The 17,627-nt window shown below is 39.6% G+C and overlaps 1 protein-coding gene across 1 annotated transcript; it reads right to left on the reverse strand.

The window, feature by feature from the left end:
* Window positions 1-385: 385 nt before the first annotated feature.
* Window positions 386-16,269, reverse strand: GFM2 (GTP dependent ribosome recycling factor mitochondrial 2). Its single transcript, XM_057406126.1, has 21 exons — window positions 16,164-16,269; window positions 15,760-15,849; window positions 15,154-15,238; window positions 12,969-13,014; window positions 12,088-12,185; window positions 10,768-10,893; window positions 10,291-10,379; window positions 9,008-9,096; window positions 8,726-8,786; window positions 8,445-8,630; window positions 7,070-7,150; window positions 6,172-6,320; window positions 5,523-5,663; window positions 5,341-5,440; window positions 4,316-4,505; window positions 3,573-3,649; window positions 2,953-3,091; window positions 2,602-2,787; window positions 1,472-1,587; window positions 1,036-1,218; window positions 386-575 (listed from the first exon to the last, which is right to left on the reverse strand). The coding sequence occupies exons 2-21, from the start codon at window positions 15,820-15,822 to the stop codon at window positions 447-449; spliced, it is 2,334 nt and encodes a 777-aa protein (XP_057262109.1). The 5' UTR covers window positions 15,823-15,849; window positions 16,164-16,269; the 3' UTR covers window positions 386-446.
* Window positions 16,270-17,627: the final 1,358 nt, after the last annotated feature.

Consider the following 17,627-nt stretch of genomic DNA (forward strand, 5'->3'; position numbering starts at 1 on the left):
AGACTGCCAAAACTGTAGTTATTTCACTTACAGGGGTATGACTTGAGACTTACACTGAAGTAAGTAAACTTCAGGAGCTTTACTTAACTCCAGTAAATACACAGTCCTAATGGCATATTAAGGTGCACTTAATGCTCACTTCTGTGAAAAGGATTTGCATCACTTCTCATTACAGGTATCTGCAAGATAAGAATCTGCAAAGCAGCAAATTGTGGTTGCATATCTGGTTCAGCTGCTTTGCAATTACAAGGCTGTACTAGAAGAACATAGTCTTTTGAAACCTTCCTTGGACATTTAAAAGCACAGTCTGTTCACAAGGCTGCTAATTCATCATTCACCACAACCAGCTGGTCTCACAAGAACATACTGGAGTATATAAACAGGCTTCTGAAAATATTTAAGAGGGAGGACAGAAAATACCTTTATTGTTCTACAGAGTAAAGCAGTCACACCAACCCCATCCTCCTCTGAAGCAGTGCACTTTGTTCTTGACTGTTCAGGGCTTGGTAACTGGCAAGCTCCAAAGTGAAGGTTGCTGAGCCTGATGTTAGAGAACGCAAAACTGTTGAGTAGCCCTGGACAAAATGGAGAATATACATCGCTCAGGTTAGGATAATGGGAAGGTAAGTTAGCACAAAAGATGCTTAGGTGAGAGAAAGACAGAAGTATACTGCAACATACTAGTAAGTTAATTTGTTTAATATTAGTGTATTAAAAGCGCAATATATTAATGAGTCAATCTAATACACTTACAAAAAAAACTGTTCTCTGTAAAACCTGTTTCAGTACTATTTACTAATTCTCTGACTTACAATTGAAAACGTGCTGGTTTAACAACCTGAATCAGGCACAAAAACAGTACTCCATTTGTGGGCGCTTGCTTCAGACCTTCAGTAACTAAAATACTTTACTTTAAAAAACATTTCAAACTTCTTCACCCATAACAACAGGAATAGTGAACTGAATCCTAATTATTTTTAAGAATATAAAAAAAGACCAGATTTGTGTTTTACCTTTAGTAAGAAAATTACATACCATCATTTCTGCTAGTGGAACAGTAGCAACCACAACTCTATTATCCTGACGACTCTGGATTTCCTGAACACTACCTCTCCGTTGTGCAAGGTCAGCAAGTGCTGCACTGAGGTGATCTTCACTTACTGTGATTTCTAGGTTCATTAAGGGCTCCAGTATTTGAATACCAGCTTTTTTCAAAGCCTACATGGACAGAAGGAGAGTTACACTGAAGCCGTTTGTGGTAGTTTGATTTTTTTTTTTTTTAAATAAGTACTTGTATAACTAGAGCTAACACTGCCTCCCACTTTCAAAAGCTGTGAAGGCACTGGTGAGGGCATTTCACTGTCAGAGAACAACAATTACCAGATACATATTTTCCCAGTAGTATATCATGCTGCAGCATCGTACAGATGGCATCTGCCATCTTCTGCAGCAGCTTACAGTTTCACTGTACCTTTTGCATGCAACGGGAGACACAGGCTGATAGCATTGTATGGGAGGTGTCAGGATGCAGTGTCAGTGATTGCACTGTCACATCTATATCCTGAACTGGGAATCCAAGCAAAGGACCTAGGGAAAAAAGAAGGGGGGGGGGGGGGGGGGGGTAGGGATCACAAGAAAGAAAAAAAACTTTTTTTAACTGCAGGGTTAACTCAATTATAAGGGATGAATTACAGAGTAGGTTATCTCCCTCCAGCCCAGGACTCTCAACCATACCAAAAACCTGTATTAGACTGGATGGGAGGCCTGAACCACATCTGAGAAAAAGCATAAGAGTTTTTTCCCTACAGAGAACATGGCCAGATCTATTTTATTTATTTATGGGCTTTTTAAGTACTTAATGGCATGAATTTTAGGCTGGAGATGGCACAATCCTGAAGTGTCTTCAGGAAGCACAAAAAAAGCACACAGTCGAGAATCATTCTACAACCAGAGATGAGACATGCTTTCCAACTCAACACAGCAATACTGGAAAAAACCTCCTCATGCCGCTTCTTATAGAGGCATTCTTGTTTATCAATTCACTGCATAGTAATTTTGCTATAAGGGAGAGTTCCTTGGCCACAATTTCTTAAATGCTTTCTATTTTTAATCAAACATAAAGGATGCTTTTAGTCCTCTAGAAAACCTATACTTTGCAATTAGGTAAGGCTTTTTATTGTACCAGATTTAACATATTTGAAAATTAAAAAAAAAAAAAAATCAGTAATTTTATTACATTGTGGTATGTACATGTTGATCTCAAACTATTTCTGTTACATCACTGTGGTTTACATGATATCATAAAGTAAACACCTTATCTCTTACACCAGATTAAAAAGCAAACCAAAAGAACCCCAAATTCAGTGTTGAGTGACTGAGAAGAAATCAACCATAAAACCAAAGGCATGCTGTCTTCCATTCCTGGCACAGGGAAAAAATGTTTGGCAATTTTTGTAGTAAAGGAAATACCATTTTCCTTTCCATCTAGTGCTACTACCTGTTAGTTTTCAAGCTACCAAGGAGTCTTTCCTCCTAGAAACGTAATAAATTGCTTCTTACAGAAATGTCAGACCAATATAGCTGTCATAAAACTTTCTTTACCTTGAATGCATGAATTTGTGATTCCGTTTTCTATAGCTCCCTGGACTTCTTTGGGCAGTTCTTCAATGACACCCACAGCATACTCAATGGCAGGTTTTGTGGTTGCTCTCTCCCCTAACCTAGGCCTCACCTCTAACTCTGCAGTTACAAAATGTCGTTTATCTCCTACTGTTTTGTCCAATACATCTGGGAGCGTTGGGGGGAGAAGAAAGAAAAAAAAACATGAAACAGCCATTTGGAAACAACACTAATACATAAAATTCATCTGACAGTTACTCATAAGAGCATGTAAAGTATGGCATAAAGTGCCAGAACCAGAAAAAAGATGTTCCTTCCATTCACTTGTTTTACCTGTAGCTTGGGCAGCATTTAGGATTGTTTCTCTGTACGCTATTTGAAGAGGTCCCAAATAAGTCTCAATTCCATATTCACGTTTGATTCGGTCATGAATGATCTCTATGTGCAGTTCTCCCATGCCACAAAGAACAGTCTAATAAGAGAGTTAAGAGAGAAGAGGAAAACCATGCAAAACTCAGGTTTTAATATAAACTCTTTACACAAGGACTTGCATGCTGGTAATAGTCTCTCAGAAATATTTCTAATGCCAAGGTGCCTACAGAGAAAACAGGACTGCTTTAGATCATCTGACATAAACACCATGTAAGTGACAGGGTTATTACCACCACTGTGACCACTACAAAAAAGGTTATTCAATAGTAATTCATGCTTTTTTAAAATACAGAGCTGTCACAAACACGCAGAGCACAGGATAACTTCCTCTTCTCGGTAAAGGACTAGTGGACAAGGCTCCATTTTAGTCTGATGCACAGAACTTTGTAAATACATGTTATGAACAGCAAGTCCTTTCTATTCAAGAAAACCTGAGTATGTAAATGAACTAACTGAAGAGCAGTCTTGACAGTTCCAAAATAAAGCTTGGTTAAAGGCAGGCAATAGAAGTTTCATCTTACTTGTCCTGTGTCAGGATCTAGCTTCACTTTTAAGCTTGGATCTTCACGCTGAAGGCAGCTCAATGCATTATCCAAATCTGTACATAAATATCAAACATTATGTCTACAGAGACTTCGGTAATTTGAGAATCACAATGAATGTATAAACATCACTTTCTCATAAGGTCAAATCTTATTCTCAGAAAAAATCCAAAGGACACTAGAGAAGCATAGATTTCGGCAAAGTCAGCTCAAATTACAAACAACTTGCAAATTCTGATTCTCTCCCAACAAATTAATTGCATGCTAAGGAGTACTTTCATTTGACCATTGAAAATGCTATTTTTGGAGTGGTATTTTGTACTTGTATGAAGAAAGAATGGAGCCTGTGCTTGATCAAGTCAGTAAAAAGTACTGCTCCCTATTTACAGATAAGAAAAATTGTCAACTAACTAAGCATGACAGTAGGAAATGAAAGTGCTTCAATCTCTTCTGTCAGAATGAAGAACTACTATTTTTCTAGACACAAAATCTAGAAAAGTACTAGTACTGCTTGACATGGCAATAGTATATGGACATGTCCAGGATATGGACAACCATGATCTAAAATATACCATCTGTGCAGGACACCAAACAGGGCCTTACTGGATCACAGACTGATAAATTTGCGCAACCCATTCATGTCAAGCAGGTGAGAATATGGTTATGCTCGAGTACCTCATTTGTAGAATATCTTATCATATTCCTAGGTAGCTATGTTGTACCTTGTTGTTTGGCCATTGAAGGAGGTTCAATTGTACAGAAGAAGACGGGGTCAGGGATCTCCACGCCTGCCAGCAGAAGGCTCTCTATGTTACTGCTAGATCTTTTCTCTCCCCCAGCATCCCTTTCAGCTTGGCGTGCTGCAGCTACCGCTGAAGCCTTTGATGACACTATGGTATCTCCAGTGGCACTCTACAGATCAACGCTCAGTCACCCAACAGACACAGGATGGGGAGAGGAGGGAATATGGAAAAACAAAACAAAAACTCCCAAACAACACCCCTCCCCCACAAACTAAAACCACAAACCCTGACCCTTTCTCTTCCTCAAAACCACTTGTGCTAAACTCCACTTATACACTTATTAATGAACAATTATTGTAAACAATTACTCTTCAAATAACTAAAATAATCTGGAAGAGGAAAATCTGTGATCAAATTTAGACTAACCTTTCCTTGCACAGTTCACTGCACTTTAAAGTCTAACTTACCAGTCAAGATACAAAGCCACAAAGAACAGCACTGCTAAATTAAAATCTGCTTACGCATGACAAAGTTGATTACATTAAAAAAAAATCTGTGCAGATGAGATCTATGCAGCCTGTTCAGACAACAAAACACCGAATTGCTAAACTAACAGAAGCAAACTTGAAACAAACTTACTTGAACTCAAACTGTTGCTTTTGAGTAACTTATTTTAACATCACCCTCCTTCCCCAGAGATCTCTCCATGGCATTACAATGTATTTGAAGAGCTACAATATACATCGAAGATCAGAACCCCACTAAAACACAACTTGAGTTTTCATTCCTTTCCACATAATCAGTACCGCATCTCTGAGGTCAATTACTGACATTTGTACATTGTAATATTACATTTTAGGGGGAAGTACATGTACAAGTACTTCAAATAAAGCAAGTTTACATAAGTCACAATAATCATGAACACTTCTGAGATAAACCACCACAGAAGTAGAAAGGACACTAGTGAAACAAGCTCCCTTAACATAATCAGTATTTTCCATTACCTGTTTCAACCCAACAGTAAGGGCAATGTTGCCAGGCATTAGTGATGGTATTTCAATTTGCTGATCAGCAAAAGGCAGGAGCAGCCGGCTCATTCTCTCCCTGAAAATGAAATTCTTGTATTACATGGGACTTCTAACAGACGTTTGAAGGCTACATTAAGTCACACCTCTGTCTTACTCACGTGCAACTCTTGTTAATATTATAAACAGCTGACTGAGGTTTCAGTGAACCTGAGTAAACACGAATGAAAACTAGCGGTCCACGACATTTATCATGGAGAACTTTAAATGCTAGGGCACATAGGTCATCCTTGTACCATTGTCTGCAATATAAAAAAGTAGGATTAATCCACTCAAACTCACATTTACCTATATTTCCACTCATTTAAGAAGCAACAGGTTTCTTACTGTAACAGAGGCAGGATTAATAAAAAAATCATAATTTATACTAAAAAACATTAACCTAAGCAATTTCAGCTCCAGCAAGATACACAAAATATCATGTGGCTCAGCCAGTACTAAAGATGATTCCTAGACCCCAGTTTCGTAAAATGGCAGTATACTGAGATTAAAAATAGACTTTAGAACTCCAAAGTGCAAGTTTGATAACTGGAGATAAATGCACACAATTCCAGTAAAACTGAGCAAAGAAGGGTCATTAGTCAGGTGTGTTTTTTATATCTGCACATCTCTACTGTTATTTAATAAACAGACCAGTAAACATTTTTAAAGATATGGATGCTTTGTTAATATTTTTCATTTTCTCCTTTTATGCTTTCCTACTATGCTATTTATGCTTTTTCCTGACCCTCCTTTCCTCCCTCTACTTACAGAAACTCATATGAACGCTCATTAGGTGCAGGCAGGTACATAGTAACAGCATCCAGTAACGGCTGCACTCCTTTGTTCTTCAGTGCACTGCCACAGAGTACAGGTACTGCTTTCTGAGCTAGCGTGACTCTGCGGATAGCAGACTGTAACTGCAAAAAAAGAATTAGTTTCTGTTAACGTGAACTACAGTTTACCCTTAAACTACATTCCAGCTATCAGATATTGCTAACAAATCCCCAAAAGTTAAAAACCGTGCCTGCAAATACAACAGCACTCATCCAAACTCCTGTTACTGCTTTTAATGAGCTGCAAACCACAAACCAAATTGTTCAGGTTTCTAAACATTTCATGCAGATCTGCACCTGTTCCTGTTCTAACAGTCCTTTTAATTCAGAATGTTGTACCTCACCACTTTCAACATGCAGTGTCTGAAGATCTAACCATTCACAGAAGCCAAGATGCTACTTTTGTTAGTAAAAGTCAGCAGCTCAGACATGTACTGCACTGAGTCCACCTGGAAATTCCATTCACCTTTCCCTAAACTCTTTTGCAGCAGTTTAACTTTAAAAAAAAAAACAACAGACAAAATAACCACACAACCAAGCAGCCACCACTCCTGAACAAAGGTACCCTATTTTTAACATTGTGCCTAGCATGTCTAAGAATCACAGTTATTGCATTACTGTAAAAAAATTAAAGTAGTAAGCTTGACTGTATTTTCCTAAATTCAGTGCTGTAAATTCACTACAAAAGCTGATGCAATTTCTTTTTTTGTTGATAAAAATGCACATCTGCAAAATCATCAGCTGCATGTACCAGAGGAATTAAAAAAAAAGCCCTTCAGGATAAGAACCAGCAAAAACTTTTTTACGAATAATGTAAATAATGTAAAAATTACCTTGTCAGCTGGTATTAAGTCCAAATTTTCACTGTATTCTCCTAGAACCAGTTCAGCAAATTCATCATCCAGATCTGCAACCTTCAACAGAATAGTTCTTTATTTGGCATACAGCAGTCTCACAGACAAGTCACAAATCTCAGTTGTTCAGTATATATAGCTAAAAAGAGCAGGAACGAAGCCTTTAAAGACATCATAGATCATATACTCAAACCATAGAAAAATATGGGAATGAAGGTTCCAAGAAAGTATGGGGATGGGGGAATGAATTTGAAAGCTGCTGTCAGGCAAAACATCAGTGGGAGTGAGAATGTTTGTTCTCCCTGAAACCGAGAAAAACCTGCAGCCATACAGTGACAGCTATGCAGGGTACAACTGAATGTATTTCACATCCGCAAACAGGGCAAAGTCTGAAGTAAGCAGCAAGTAACCTCTGTGAGCTGGACAAAAACAGACAAGCTTTCAGGGCATTTTAACACCCCTCATATCAAAGGCTTGTAGGTCTAAGAGCTCACCTGTGTTTTCAAACTGTACCGCCAAGGCTGACAAATAAAACTACTCCTTTGCAGCGTCATAGGCCAAGGACAAGCTACATGCAGGAAGGCATTTTGCCCCCTCTAGTGGCTACGACAGCAATTGATCAAACACTGTATTGATACACAGCAGGGATCAACTAGGAAACAGCTCTGCAGAAGTCAACCAGAAGGTCCTGATGGACAAGTGAGCATGAGGCAGCAGCTTTCAGTGACAAAGGCTAACTGACCACCAGGCTGCAGCACCAAAAGCATGGCCAGTGGATCAGGGCAAAAGGTTAGTACCCTCTACCATGCACTTGTGAAGCTGCATCTGAAACATTGTCAGCTTTTAGGGTCCCCAGCACAAAAGAGACTGACAAACTGCAGCAAGTCCAGTGGAAAAGCACCCAGGTGGCTGGATTGCAGCCAGAGGCCCAGAGAGATGGGTCTCTCTAACTTGGAGAGGCTAAGGCAGGATGCAAATGCTGCCTCTTACTACTTGTAATGGTGGGGTGGTGGGCCAGAAAAACAGAGCCAGAGTCTTCTCACATGTACACAAGGAAAAGAAAAGTGTCACTGTCACAGGTTGCAACATGGTAAATTCCCACTGGATAAAAAGAAATGATGTTCTGCTACAAGAATGATCAAGCACGGGGAAGGCTGCTTAGACAGCTTGCAATGATCATCCTTAGGGATGTGAAAACTCAACTCAAGAAGACCTGAGAAACCTGATCTAGCACTGAAGTTAGGCCTGCTTTGAGCAGGTCAGGAGACACCTCCAAAGGTCCCTTCTACGCTATTTTTGTTACTGGTCTAAATAACGGGTGTAAATATATTACGCATTTACTTTAGAACTTTACTTGTTCTATTAAAGTATTTCTGGCATCCTGGACTTCTTGGAACAGGTTGGGATCATCAGCTTCCAGCAGCAGCTTTTGCTCAAAATATTTTCCATCATCCAAATCAGAAGTAGGTTTCCAAATTATTTGTTCCTTAGTGACCACATCAACCAGTCCTCTGAAGGTCTTGGCTTCCCCAATGGGCAACTGCAAATAGAGTGGAGATTTTAGACAGCTGCAAAGCACTAAGAAAGGAGGCCTATTCAAAAGATAGCAAGTAAGCATTTAATATCTAAGCTTACCTGTAAAAGCAAAGGTTTTGTCTTCAACTTTTGTTTGATACTCTCAACAGCATATGTAAAACTACGTAAAAAAAAGATACTAAGTTACACAAAACATAGAAAAATCAGTTTATCATTCCTTATTTACTGCAAAAATGACCATAAAAATATGCATCTGTGTAACCAAAGATACATATAGTAAATATAATTGCCTTACTCTACGTTTAACAGAAAAACTTTAACTGGATTAGATGCATTCTCTTACAAGATTTTTAGCAATGATTAAAGTAACTGTCCAAATACCTTGCCCTGCTTTTGTCCATCTTGTTCAAAAAGCATATTCGTGGTATCTGATGTTTATCTGCTTGTCTCCACACTGTCAGAGTTTGGGCCTAAAGCAAAAGGCAAAATGGAAACATTAGTGCTGACAGCTGAACTATACACTCGCCAGTATCGCTGAGGGGCTAAGTTCAGAGTACAGGAGGAAACTGTGCTGAAAGTGCTGCAACAACCCCACATCCAGCAGCACAGATGAACTCCACAAGCAGCTTTGTCTCATCTCATCTCTCAGCTATCACTACTCCCCCTCCCTTGCTAAGGGCACACAGGCATATGGGAAGGGAACATGGAGAGAAACTAAGCCTTACAATGGATAAATATGGAAAGAACTCAGTAATGTAGAGACTAAGGCTTTATTGATAAGCTACTTAAGCATACACAGACAAGCATTTCTGTGGCTACACAAACAACAGTAAAAATTGCTGTGGTTTTGGCTAGTAATTTGTGTACTGCTGAGCTATTTAAGATACACACTTTTGTTTTAAAGTTAAAACAGGCATATATGAAAATCAGTTCAGATTCAAAAACAGTCTCTTACCAATACATGGAAATTGTGCAAGAATTTCCTACACAGTTTCAGAAAAAACACAGCAGATCTAATTGGTTTGTTGTTGGGTGCAGGTGCTGTTACGCAGCTCAGGTTCACATATGATGGCACCTAAATGCTTTCCAATAGCAAGTTAAACCATGTGATTCACACTATCAAGAAGAGTTCCCTCATCAAGAAAAAAGGCATCTCCCATGGAACACAGCAATTTTACAACATGTAACTTATGTATAGGACTGAACTACTCAAATATCCCATGCTATAATGTCAAATTCCAGCCTGTCTCCACCCTTTCCGTACTACACCTCAAAGGGCATGTTGAATAGGCCACTGGGGAGTGAGAAATTCTCTATGAAAATTATTTTATTTTCTACATGACAACTGAAAATGAGAAATGAACAGGTATTAATTTCTTTCCACTGGTGGAGTTAGCAAGAAGCATTCACCTCAATGTCTGCACAGCACAGCAACAAAATAACCATCTCACCAGATATTAATGCAAATTCCATTTAGTTGTCCCTTATTAACATGGAAATACCGCTACACTGAAGGACTTTAAATAAAAAGCACAGCTTCCTGAAGCTGAACTTTGATCAAAGCATCAAAAGAGATAATGCAGAGCAACATCTCTGTACTATTATTATTTCGGTCTAAATCATTAGAAAAAACAAACAAAAACACAAAAATGGATTATTTTTACCTCAACACCAGCTGAAGCATCAAATACCGCTACTGCTCCATCCAGCACTCTTAAACAACGCTCAACTTCCACTGTAAAGTCCACGTGACCTAATAAACAAACTTCCTTTTATACCATCATAATTCAAACTGGTAACATCAACAGGTGATTACATTTGCAATTTAATCATATCAAAACAGCCCTGTCTTCATTTGCAGAGAAATCTACCATCAGTCCTTGAAAGACACAAGACTGTTACATTGCAATCTCAGAACTGAGAGCAATTTAATGTGGAAACGTCTGACCTCACCTTGAAGAAGCTCGATTAGGCACCATTAAACAATAATTAGCCAAAGCTGAATGGAGCTCAGTATAGGCCTTTTTACTGATGCAATCAAACCAATTAAATATTGCACCATATTTAAAACTAAGACACTCTACAACAACCCACCTAATCTACTCTTCCCTAATAATACGTGTACTGCTGAAGTGCAGTACCTGGGGTGTCAATCAAGTTGATTCTGTAGTCCTTCCAGTCGAACGTAACAGCAGCGGACTGAATGGTAATACCACGTTCTCGCTCCTGTACCATAAAATCTGTCACTGTATCCCCATCATCAACATCTATGAACAGAAAGCAGGATTATAGCTGGTAGATAAATAATCCAAAACCTGAAATTGTCACCTGATCAGATGCCAAGAGAGATTTGGAAATGCTATCCCTTTTATATATGTACAAATGATGAAAACTAGCCTTTTCCAAAAAATGGTCATGTCAGCTAATTTAAGCAGGCTCCCTTCCCAGGGAACAAACGCTCTCTAAGTTAAAGGCAAGCAATTCCAGCAACGTTTTCATTGTTCTTAATCCTAGTAACACCACACTAAAGTGAAATCCAAAAACATGAACAAACTACAGCTAAAAAACCCCAAAACAACCCAAACCAAAAAACCCACGAAAAAAAAAAAACAAACAAAAACAAAACAAAACAAAACAAACACACACCAAAAAAAAACAACAAAAAAAACCCAGACAAACAAACAAACCAAACCAAAAAAAACCCAACCCAAACCAGCTGCACTCATTGTATGGAATGTGACTTACATCTTGAAATTTATTAATTAAAAGGTAATTAAGTTAAAACTAAATTTAACTGGAATTCCGCCCTCCCACGACACCCAGAACAAAGAGGAGGTTGTGGTTCTGTTGGTTTTGGGTTTTTTTTTTTGGTGGGTTTTTTTTGTGTGTGTGGAAGGGGTTGTTTTGGGATTTTTTATAAAAAAGAAGCAGTTCCACATTTTTAAACAAGCAGGAAACAGACCACCAAGTTCAACTGCTCCATAAGCCTAACATCTACCATTCCCATACACAGTAGAAAATGCGGAATTATATTTAAAAGGCCAAAAAGTAGCACAAATGGAGACTTGTGTGACTCTTCCAATCTTGAAGAACTTTGTGAGAATTGCTGATGCAAGGAATTCTTCCTGTGCTGTGGCTTTCAACAGGAATGGCTACTTTTTGTTAGTCTAGTTTCTTTACAAGTCAAACCAGAACTGAAAAAACAGCTTACCAGAACAGGTGATGAGCATCAAGTAAAACAAGGAGATCCTCTAATTATATGTTGAATAAAACACAGTCCAACAAAAGTAAAATATGAACCTATGATCTCTCAAAGTACAACTGCCTTTGAACATAATGAAATGTGTATTAGCATCTCATTATATTCCAGCACAACTCTGGAACATACTCTTACCAGTAACCTCTAACTGCACTGCAAGTTACTGTATACTATTAAATGACATTCAGAAAGTATTTCTAACCTCCAAGGGTTCTTATGTATCCAGAATAATACAGCATTCTCTCTGTTGTGGTAGTCTTCCCTGCATCAATGTGGGCCATAATGCCAATGTTTCGGATTCTGCATAAAACAAAAACATTGCTTTTACTGTGGCAATTTTTTATTCCGTGATATTGTTATCTGCATAAGCAATTAATATTCACTTAGAATAGCACACCAGATTAACATTTTTCTTCTGCTGCATATTTGAGACAGTGTACTTTCTGAAATAGAAGCAGCCCCTCCACCATCTCCTCTATTCCAACCACTAACCCTTGATGCCTGAAACAATCCATCATATACACACCCTTTACTCACCAGCAACTTCCAAAGTTGCTTCACTACTTCCCTCCATCACAGGCTTGCCATCAGCCCCCATAATCACTGTTAATGCTAGCTGAATTCGCCTTCAGGACAGTAATAGTCTTCTAAGAGAAATTCACCCCCAAGCCATTCCTTTGGCAGCTCACCCTCTAATTACCTTGGCCTCCTTACTAAGGCCCTCATCTAACACAGCTGAGTGATCCCATGAACACAAAGTTCCCTGCCCACAGCCATTGTCTAGATCCCCCAACATCCCTTACCCCTTGTTCAGCTTCCTGCACCCATCATGGATTTGGAGCTTCCCTAAGAGCCCAGTTCTGGTTCTGATAATGTAAAAAAGAGGCAGTCCAAGACCCCTTTGACACCAACAACCACTCCGTGTTGAAATGTCAGAAGAGTAAGGTAAATAAATACTAACTTCAATGTAGAACATGCACTTGAACTATGCAGGTGATAGGCATAGCAACAACCTATGAGTTTTCATCACATCAATTGCTCTGACTGCCAGTTATACCCAAAAAAGAAGCCAGCTTGACGTACCTGGATATATGAGGATTAATAACAGAACGCAGAGACTTAACATCTCCTAGAGACAAATAAGACAACAATTTTTAAGACTTATCTCAATGCAGAAATCATTCTAACAAAATTAAATATATTTAAGAAAGCTCCTAAAAACTTGCTAAAACAAAGATTCAGATTCAAATTTCTACAGATACATATTTTCAACAAATTGCTCTCTTGCTCTTACAAAAAAAAAAAAACCAAAACAACAAAACTCTTCAAAACAGTTGTAATTCAGAAACAATAGGAAAAAGCCAACACCTAACAGTACCACCAGCACAGCAAAATCTTACTCTGCAGGAGCAATAACAAAACTTGTCACAGTTCAACAACTGTAATGCTGACATTCATCTGAACCAGCTATAAGCAAATTTCAAAAGTCATTTCTCCTTCAAACGCTGAAGCTAGACAGCATAATCCTTCAGAAGAAAACACAAACTGACCTACGCTAAGAAAACATGGGAGTGCGTTTTACATTAGTGTTTTCTTAAAATGTATTTCCTTTCTCACACGCTATTTAGTTGGAAAATCAGCTGTCAGATGTGGGTGGTGGGATAGAAATAGCTAACAAAATGGATCCAGGCGTTATCGCCCTGGTCCAGATTAAGCCTAGGGAACAGTGAAGAAAACACCAGGTGTTAATGCCCTGGTCTGGCCTAAACCTTGGGAACTGTAAAGAGAACAATCAAGAGTAAAGATCAGTTAGCAAAACAAAGCAGGTGGTTTGCAAGATAAAGCAGGATGTGCATCTCAAAGACAGACCAAACAGTAGTTTTGCTAAATTGGGATGATAAGGGAGTAAAAGAGTGGAAAGTTACTGCTTAGCACTTAGTAGACTATAAAAGGGATGCGAGATGCGAAATAAAGGTCTTCAGATTTCACCAGAACTGGAGTCCGTCTTTGAAACGTCACAGACAGGCTATGTTTTTATGAGACTAATCCATAATTCAGTGACTTAAATCATTTAAGTGGCGTTTCAGAAAGGTGTCCTGCTACTTTATCTTTAGTACATCAAACTGAACTCAACAATATTTAAACTAACATTCCTTCACCATATACAATAGATCATCCCTCTTACCAGAAAGACATTAACAAGGCATCTTAAAGGTTAACACTTTGATGAGGAGAAAGACTGATCTTAGGAGAAGCATGGTATCAGGCTGGAAATTCACCAACACCTACCACGGCCCTAAATAAAACCTGCAAATAACACTTCCTTTTTCCCTCCAGTTTCTAAAATAGCCCATAAAATAACACATTAGTACATTGCACATTTCTTGCTTGCCTAAATCATGATACCTTCTTGTGTATGGAATGAAGCTCTGCCTCCATGTGACACACTGAGATACTCAGCACAGCAAAACAGAACATAAATACAGTAGGCAGCAATGACATTGCAGAAACAACTACAGAGAAACAGTAATACATGGCAACTGAGACTGTGCTGACATTAGCTATTAAGAGTAAGTCTTCTCAGGTCTGTGACTGTAGGTTAAAAGCTTTTGCTAAGATACACAGTGCTGAATTCATTAACATTTTGTTTTTAAATAAGCTGGTTACCCACCAGTAACCAATATTTTCTTCCCATCTCCACCTTGAAGTAAAGAAAGTGCGGAAAAAGAAGCCCCTTACTCTAACACTAGCTTCTATCAATTCATTTCCATTCATTCTCAGTGTAGTTACTCAAAAAATAGAAAAAATCCCTTTTAACTGAATTTTTGTTTTCCAAGTATCTTATTCTTTTTACTTTCTTTTATCCTGAAAAGAAAATACATTAATGATAACGTAAAAATTCCATTTAATCAGGTTCCTGTCTTTGTCCCCTTGCCCAAGATGCTGGTTATCATCAGTTACTTGATAACTGATTAGTACTCCAGGCAACTGGACAGGAGTTCCAGCACACTTCAAAACTGACCTGACTTCTTATATATCTGTATCTTTCTGTATTATTATTTTCTAAAAGCTTTATACCATACATCTGAGAAAAGAGTAGCAATACAAAACACTTCCGTCCTTAAACCTTTTAACTGCTTTCATTGTGCTTCATACACCAAATTCTATAGATAATGACCGGAAGAATTCAATAAAACACAATACAGAAAGTATTCTTACTCATTTGTTGAGTAACACTTACTATTAAGAAAATAATTTAAACTTATACCTGGTGGAGAACTGTAGCTTCTTAGACAGCAGTTTTGCTGTACCACACTTATGACTCCCATTTTTGTGTTCCTGAAATATGTGTGCTTAAAAGAGAGAAAAAAATCATACAGAATATTTATCATTATAAATGTTACTTCGTAGCTACATATTTGCCTGTAGAAAAATAAACTAAAAAACCCTAAACATCTATAGGATTGGATACTCTTGCTGGCTACTTAGATAAGCTTAAAATACCAGATATTTGGAAGCAGAAGCATGAAGGCAGTAGCACTGAGATTTAAACCAAGTCCAATCCCAACATTATTTTGCAAGTCTAGTAAAAATCTATGATAGCATCAAAACATGCTGGTAGCCACAATATTTTAAATAGGTCTAATTATTTATGTAAATAATATAAACTTAACAATGACAAATGTGAGGTAGTCAAAATCACAGATAACTAGAAAAGTTTACAGAAAAGTTACAAATTCAACTTCTACCCTCTGACTTCTGTCACACCTAATTCCAACATGAAATTATAAATTCTGTTTGCAGTTTACTCAGACTAACCTAAGTATTTTGTTTGCTCACAGATTAAACATCAAAATTTGGGAAAAAAGTTTACCTCACTGCATAAACTTGATGACTTCAATGTGTTCACTGAAAATTTCCTTGTAATTCTTAACATCCTGGCTCCTGTTTCTAAAGCTGTTCCCTGCCAAGATAAGTAAACATTATACAAAATGTTTATGACAAGAAATGGGTAACTGTATTACTTCCATATATATCAAATATAAAATTTCACTGTTTTTTAAGTTGTATCATGTTACTGTTCTTCAGGTTACTGCTCTGCAGATTAAATAGATGTTATCATCTGTAAAAGTCTAACAGATTTTAAGTAATTATTGATCTACATCATTAAGCCTTAAAAATGCAGCATAAAAGCATGTCCACCAACACTAAATATGTGTCATAAAGAAATTAGCAAACAGTAAAGCAGAAAAATTAACATCAAGAGTTCACACTCACACTCAGATAAACTCCAGAGTATGGGTTACAAATCTGTGAAGTGCAAACAGCTCTTCTGATCTAGAAGGAACAGACGATGGGCAAGGAAAACTACCTATTTGGGACATAAAAAAAAAAAAAAAAGCCAAATATTAACCACCGTAAGTTTTTAAACATTGCCCAAGCCACTGTGATACAGAGCCCAAAACCAGCAGCTTCAGCCGCATTCCTAGCTGGCTGCTGCTTATTTTGGAAAAGACCAATATCCGATGCAAAGGGTTAACCAATATACAGGGGGGTTAGGATTAAGCCACTTGTCTGACAATGTTACTGCTCGTTCACGCTTACTGTACTCGCCGTGTATGCTAGAACAAGTCGTAAGGACATGGCTATTGTTAAGAGGCAGGGACCGTGACTTGGTTCCCATCCTTTGGACGCCCAGGCCTGCTGAAATTGGCTCTGCGCTTTGGACAATGACCAAGCCTCCGGGGAGCATACGTAACGACTGGAGATGAGAAGTTCAGGGTCGAGAAAGACTCATTTACTTCATCTTGAGACCATCACCCACGATTATTAGGAGGCACTGCGCAGGCGCAAAGGACTTCTCAGCTCATTATAATACAAAGCGGGGATAAGACACGAATAGGTATAGGCGTGTTGTGCAACCTCATGCCTATGTATAACTTCAGAGGATAAACGCAAAGGGGAAACGATGCTGAGGTGCTCATGCCTTTGGAGGAGCTATTCCCCATGCGCCTCAGAGCTGAATAAAAGCATGCCTACTTTAACGAGTTGTGGAGTCTATCCTAGTATAATGTCCAGTTGCACCCCCACCTTACCTTACGAGCCACAACACACTCGATCTCCAGAGCCGCAGCCGCAGGGCGCTGACCCGCGGGGCCGGACGGCAGCCGTGCCCTCAGGCTGCCCCTCGCCCGCCGCCGAGCCGGGCGGCCGCTGTCCCGCTGCGCTCCGCACACCGACAAGTCGCTCCCGGCCGCGTCAGTCCGCAGGGCCCTGCCTCCGGCCGAAGCGCCTTTAACACGGCCAGGGCTGGGCTTGCTGCGCGCGCCCACTCCCGGCCGGAACAGCCTCCATACCGCCGGAAGGCGCGCTCCTCTTTCCTTTCCCCGCCACCCAACCGCCCTCCTACGGTTCCGTCCTCCTGCCCTGACCCGACAGGCCCAATCTGCAGACAGCGCTGCTCCGGCCTCCGCCGCTCCCTTTCCCTCTCCTCTGGCCCTGACAACTCGGGCTCTTAGCCCTCGGGGGCCGCAAGCCGCTTCTCCGCCAGGAGGAACCAAAGCTCCGCTGAGGAGCGTTTCCAGCCGGGGCCGCTTCCCCTCCGGCCCGGCCTTTCCGCTGCGGAGGAAGCTGCCGGACGGAGAGCTCGGCGTGGCGGGAGGGGCAGAGCCATGGTGGGAGCTGGGGCGGCTGGGTGGGGAGGGACGGCGGCCACCGGGCGCGACGGGCCAGGGGTGAAGG

The sequence above is a fragment of the Pezoporus wallicus genome, unplaced genomic scaffold, assembly GCF_028554395.1.
Source record: "Pezoporus wallicus isolate ANWC-B61680 ecotype Strahan unplaced genomic scaffold, APGP_CSIRO_Pwel_v1 contig_7506, whole genome shotgun sequence".
NCBI classification, from domain to species: Eukaryota; Metazoa; Chordata; class Aves; order Psittaciformes; family Psittacidae; genus Pezoporus; species Pezoporus wallicus.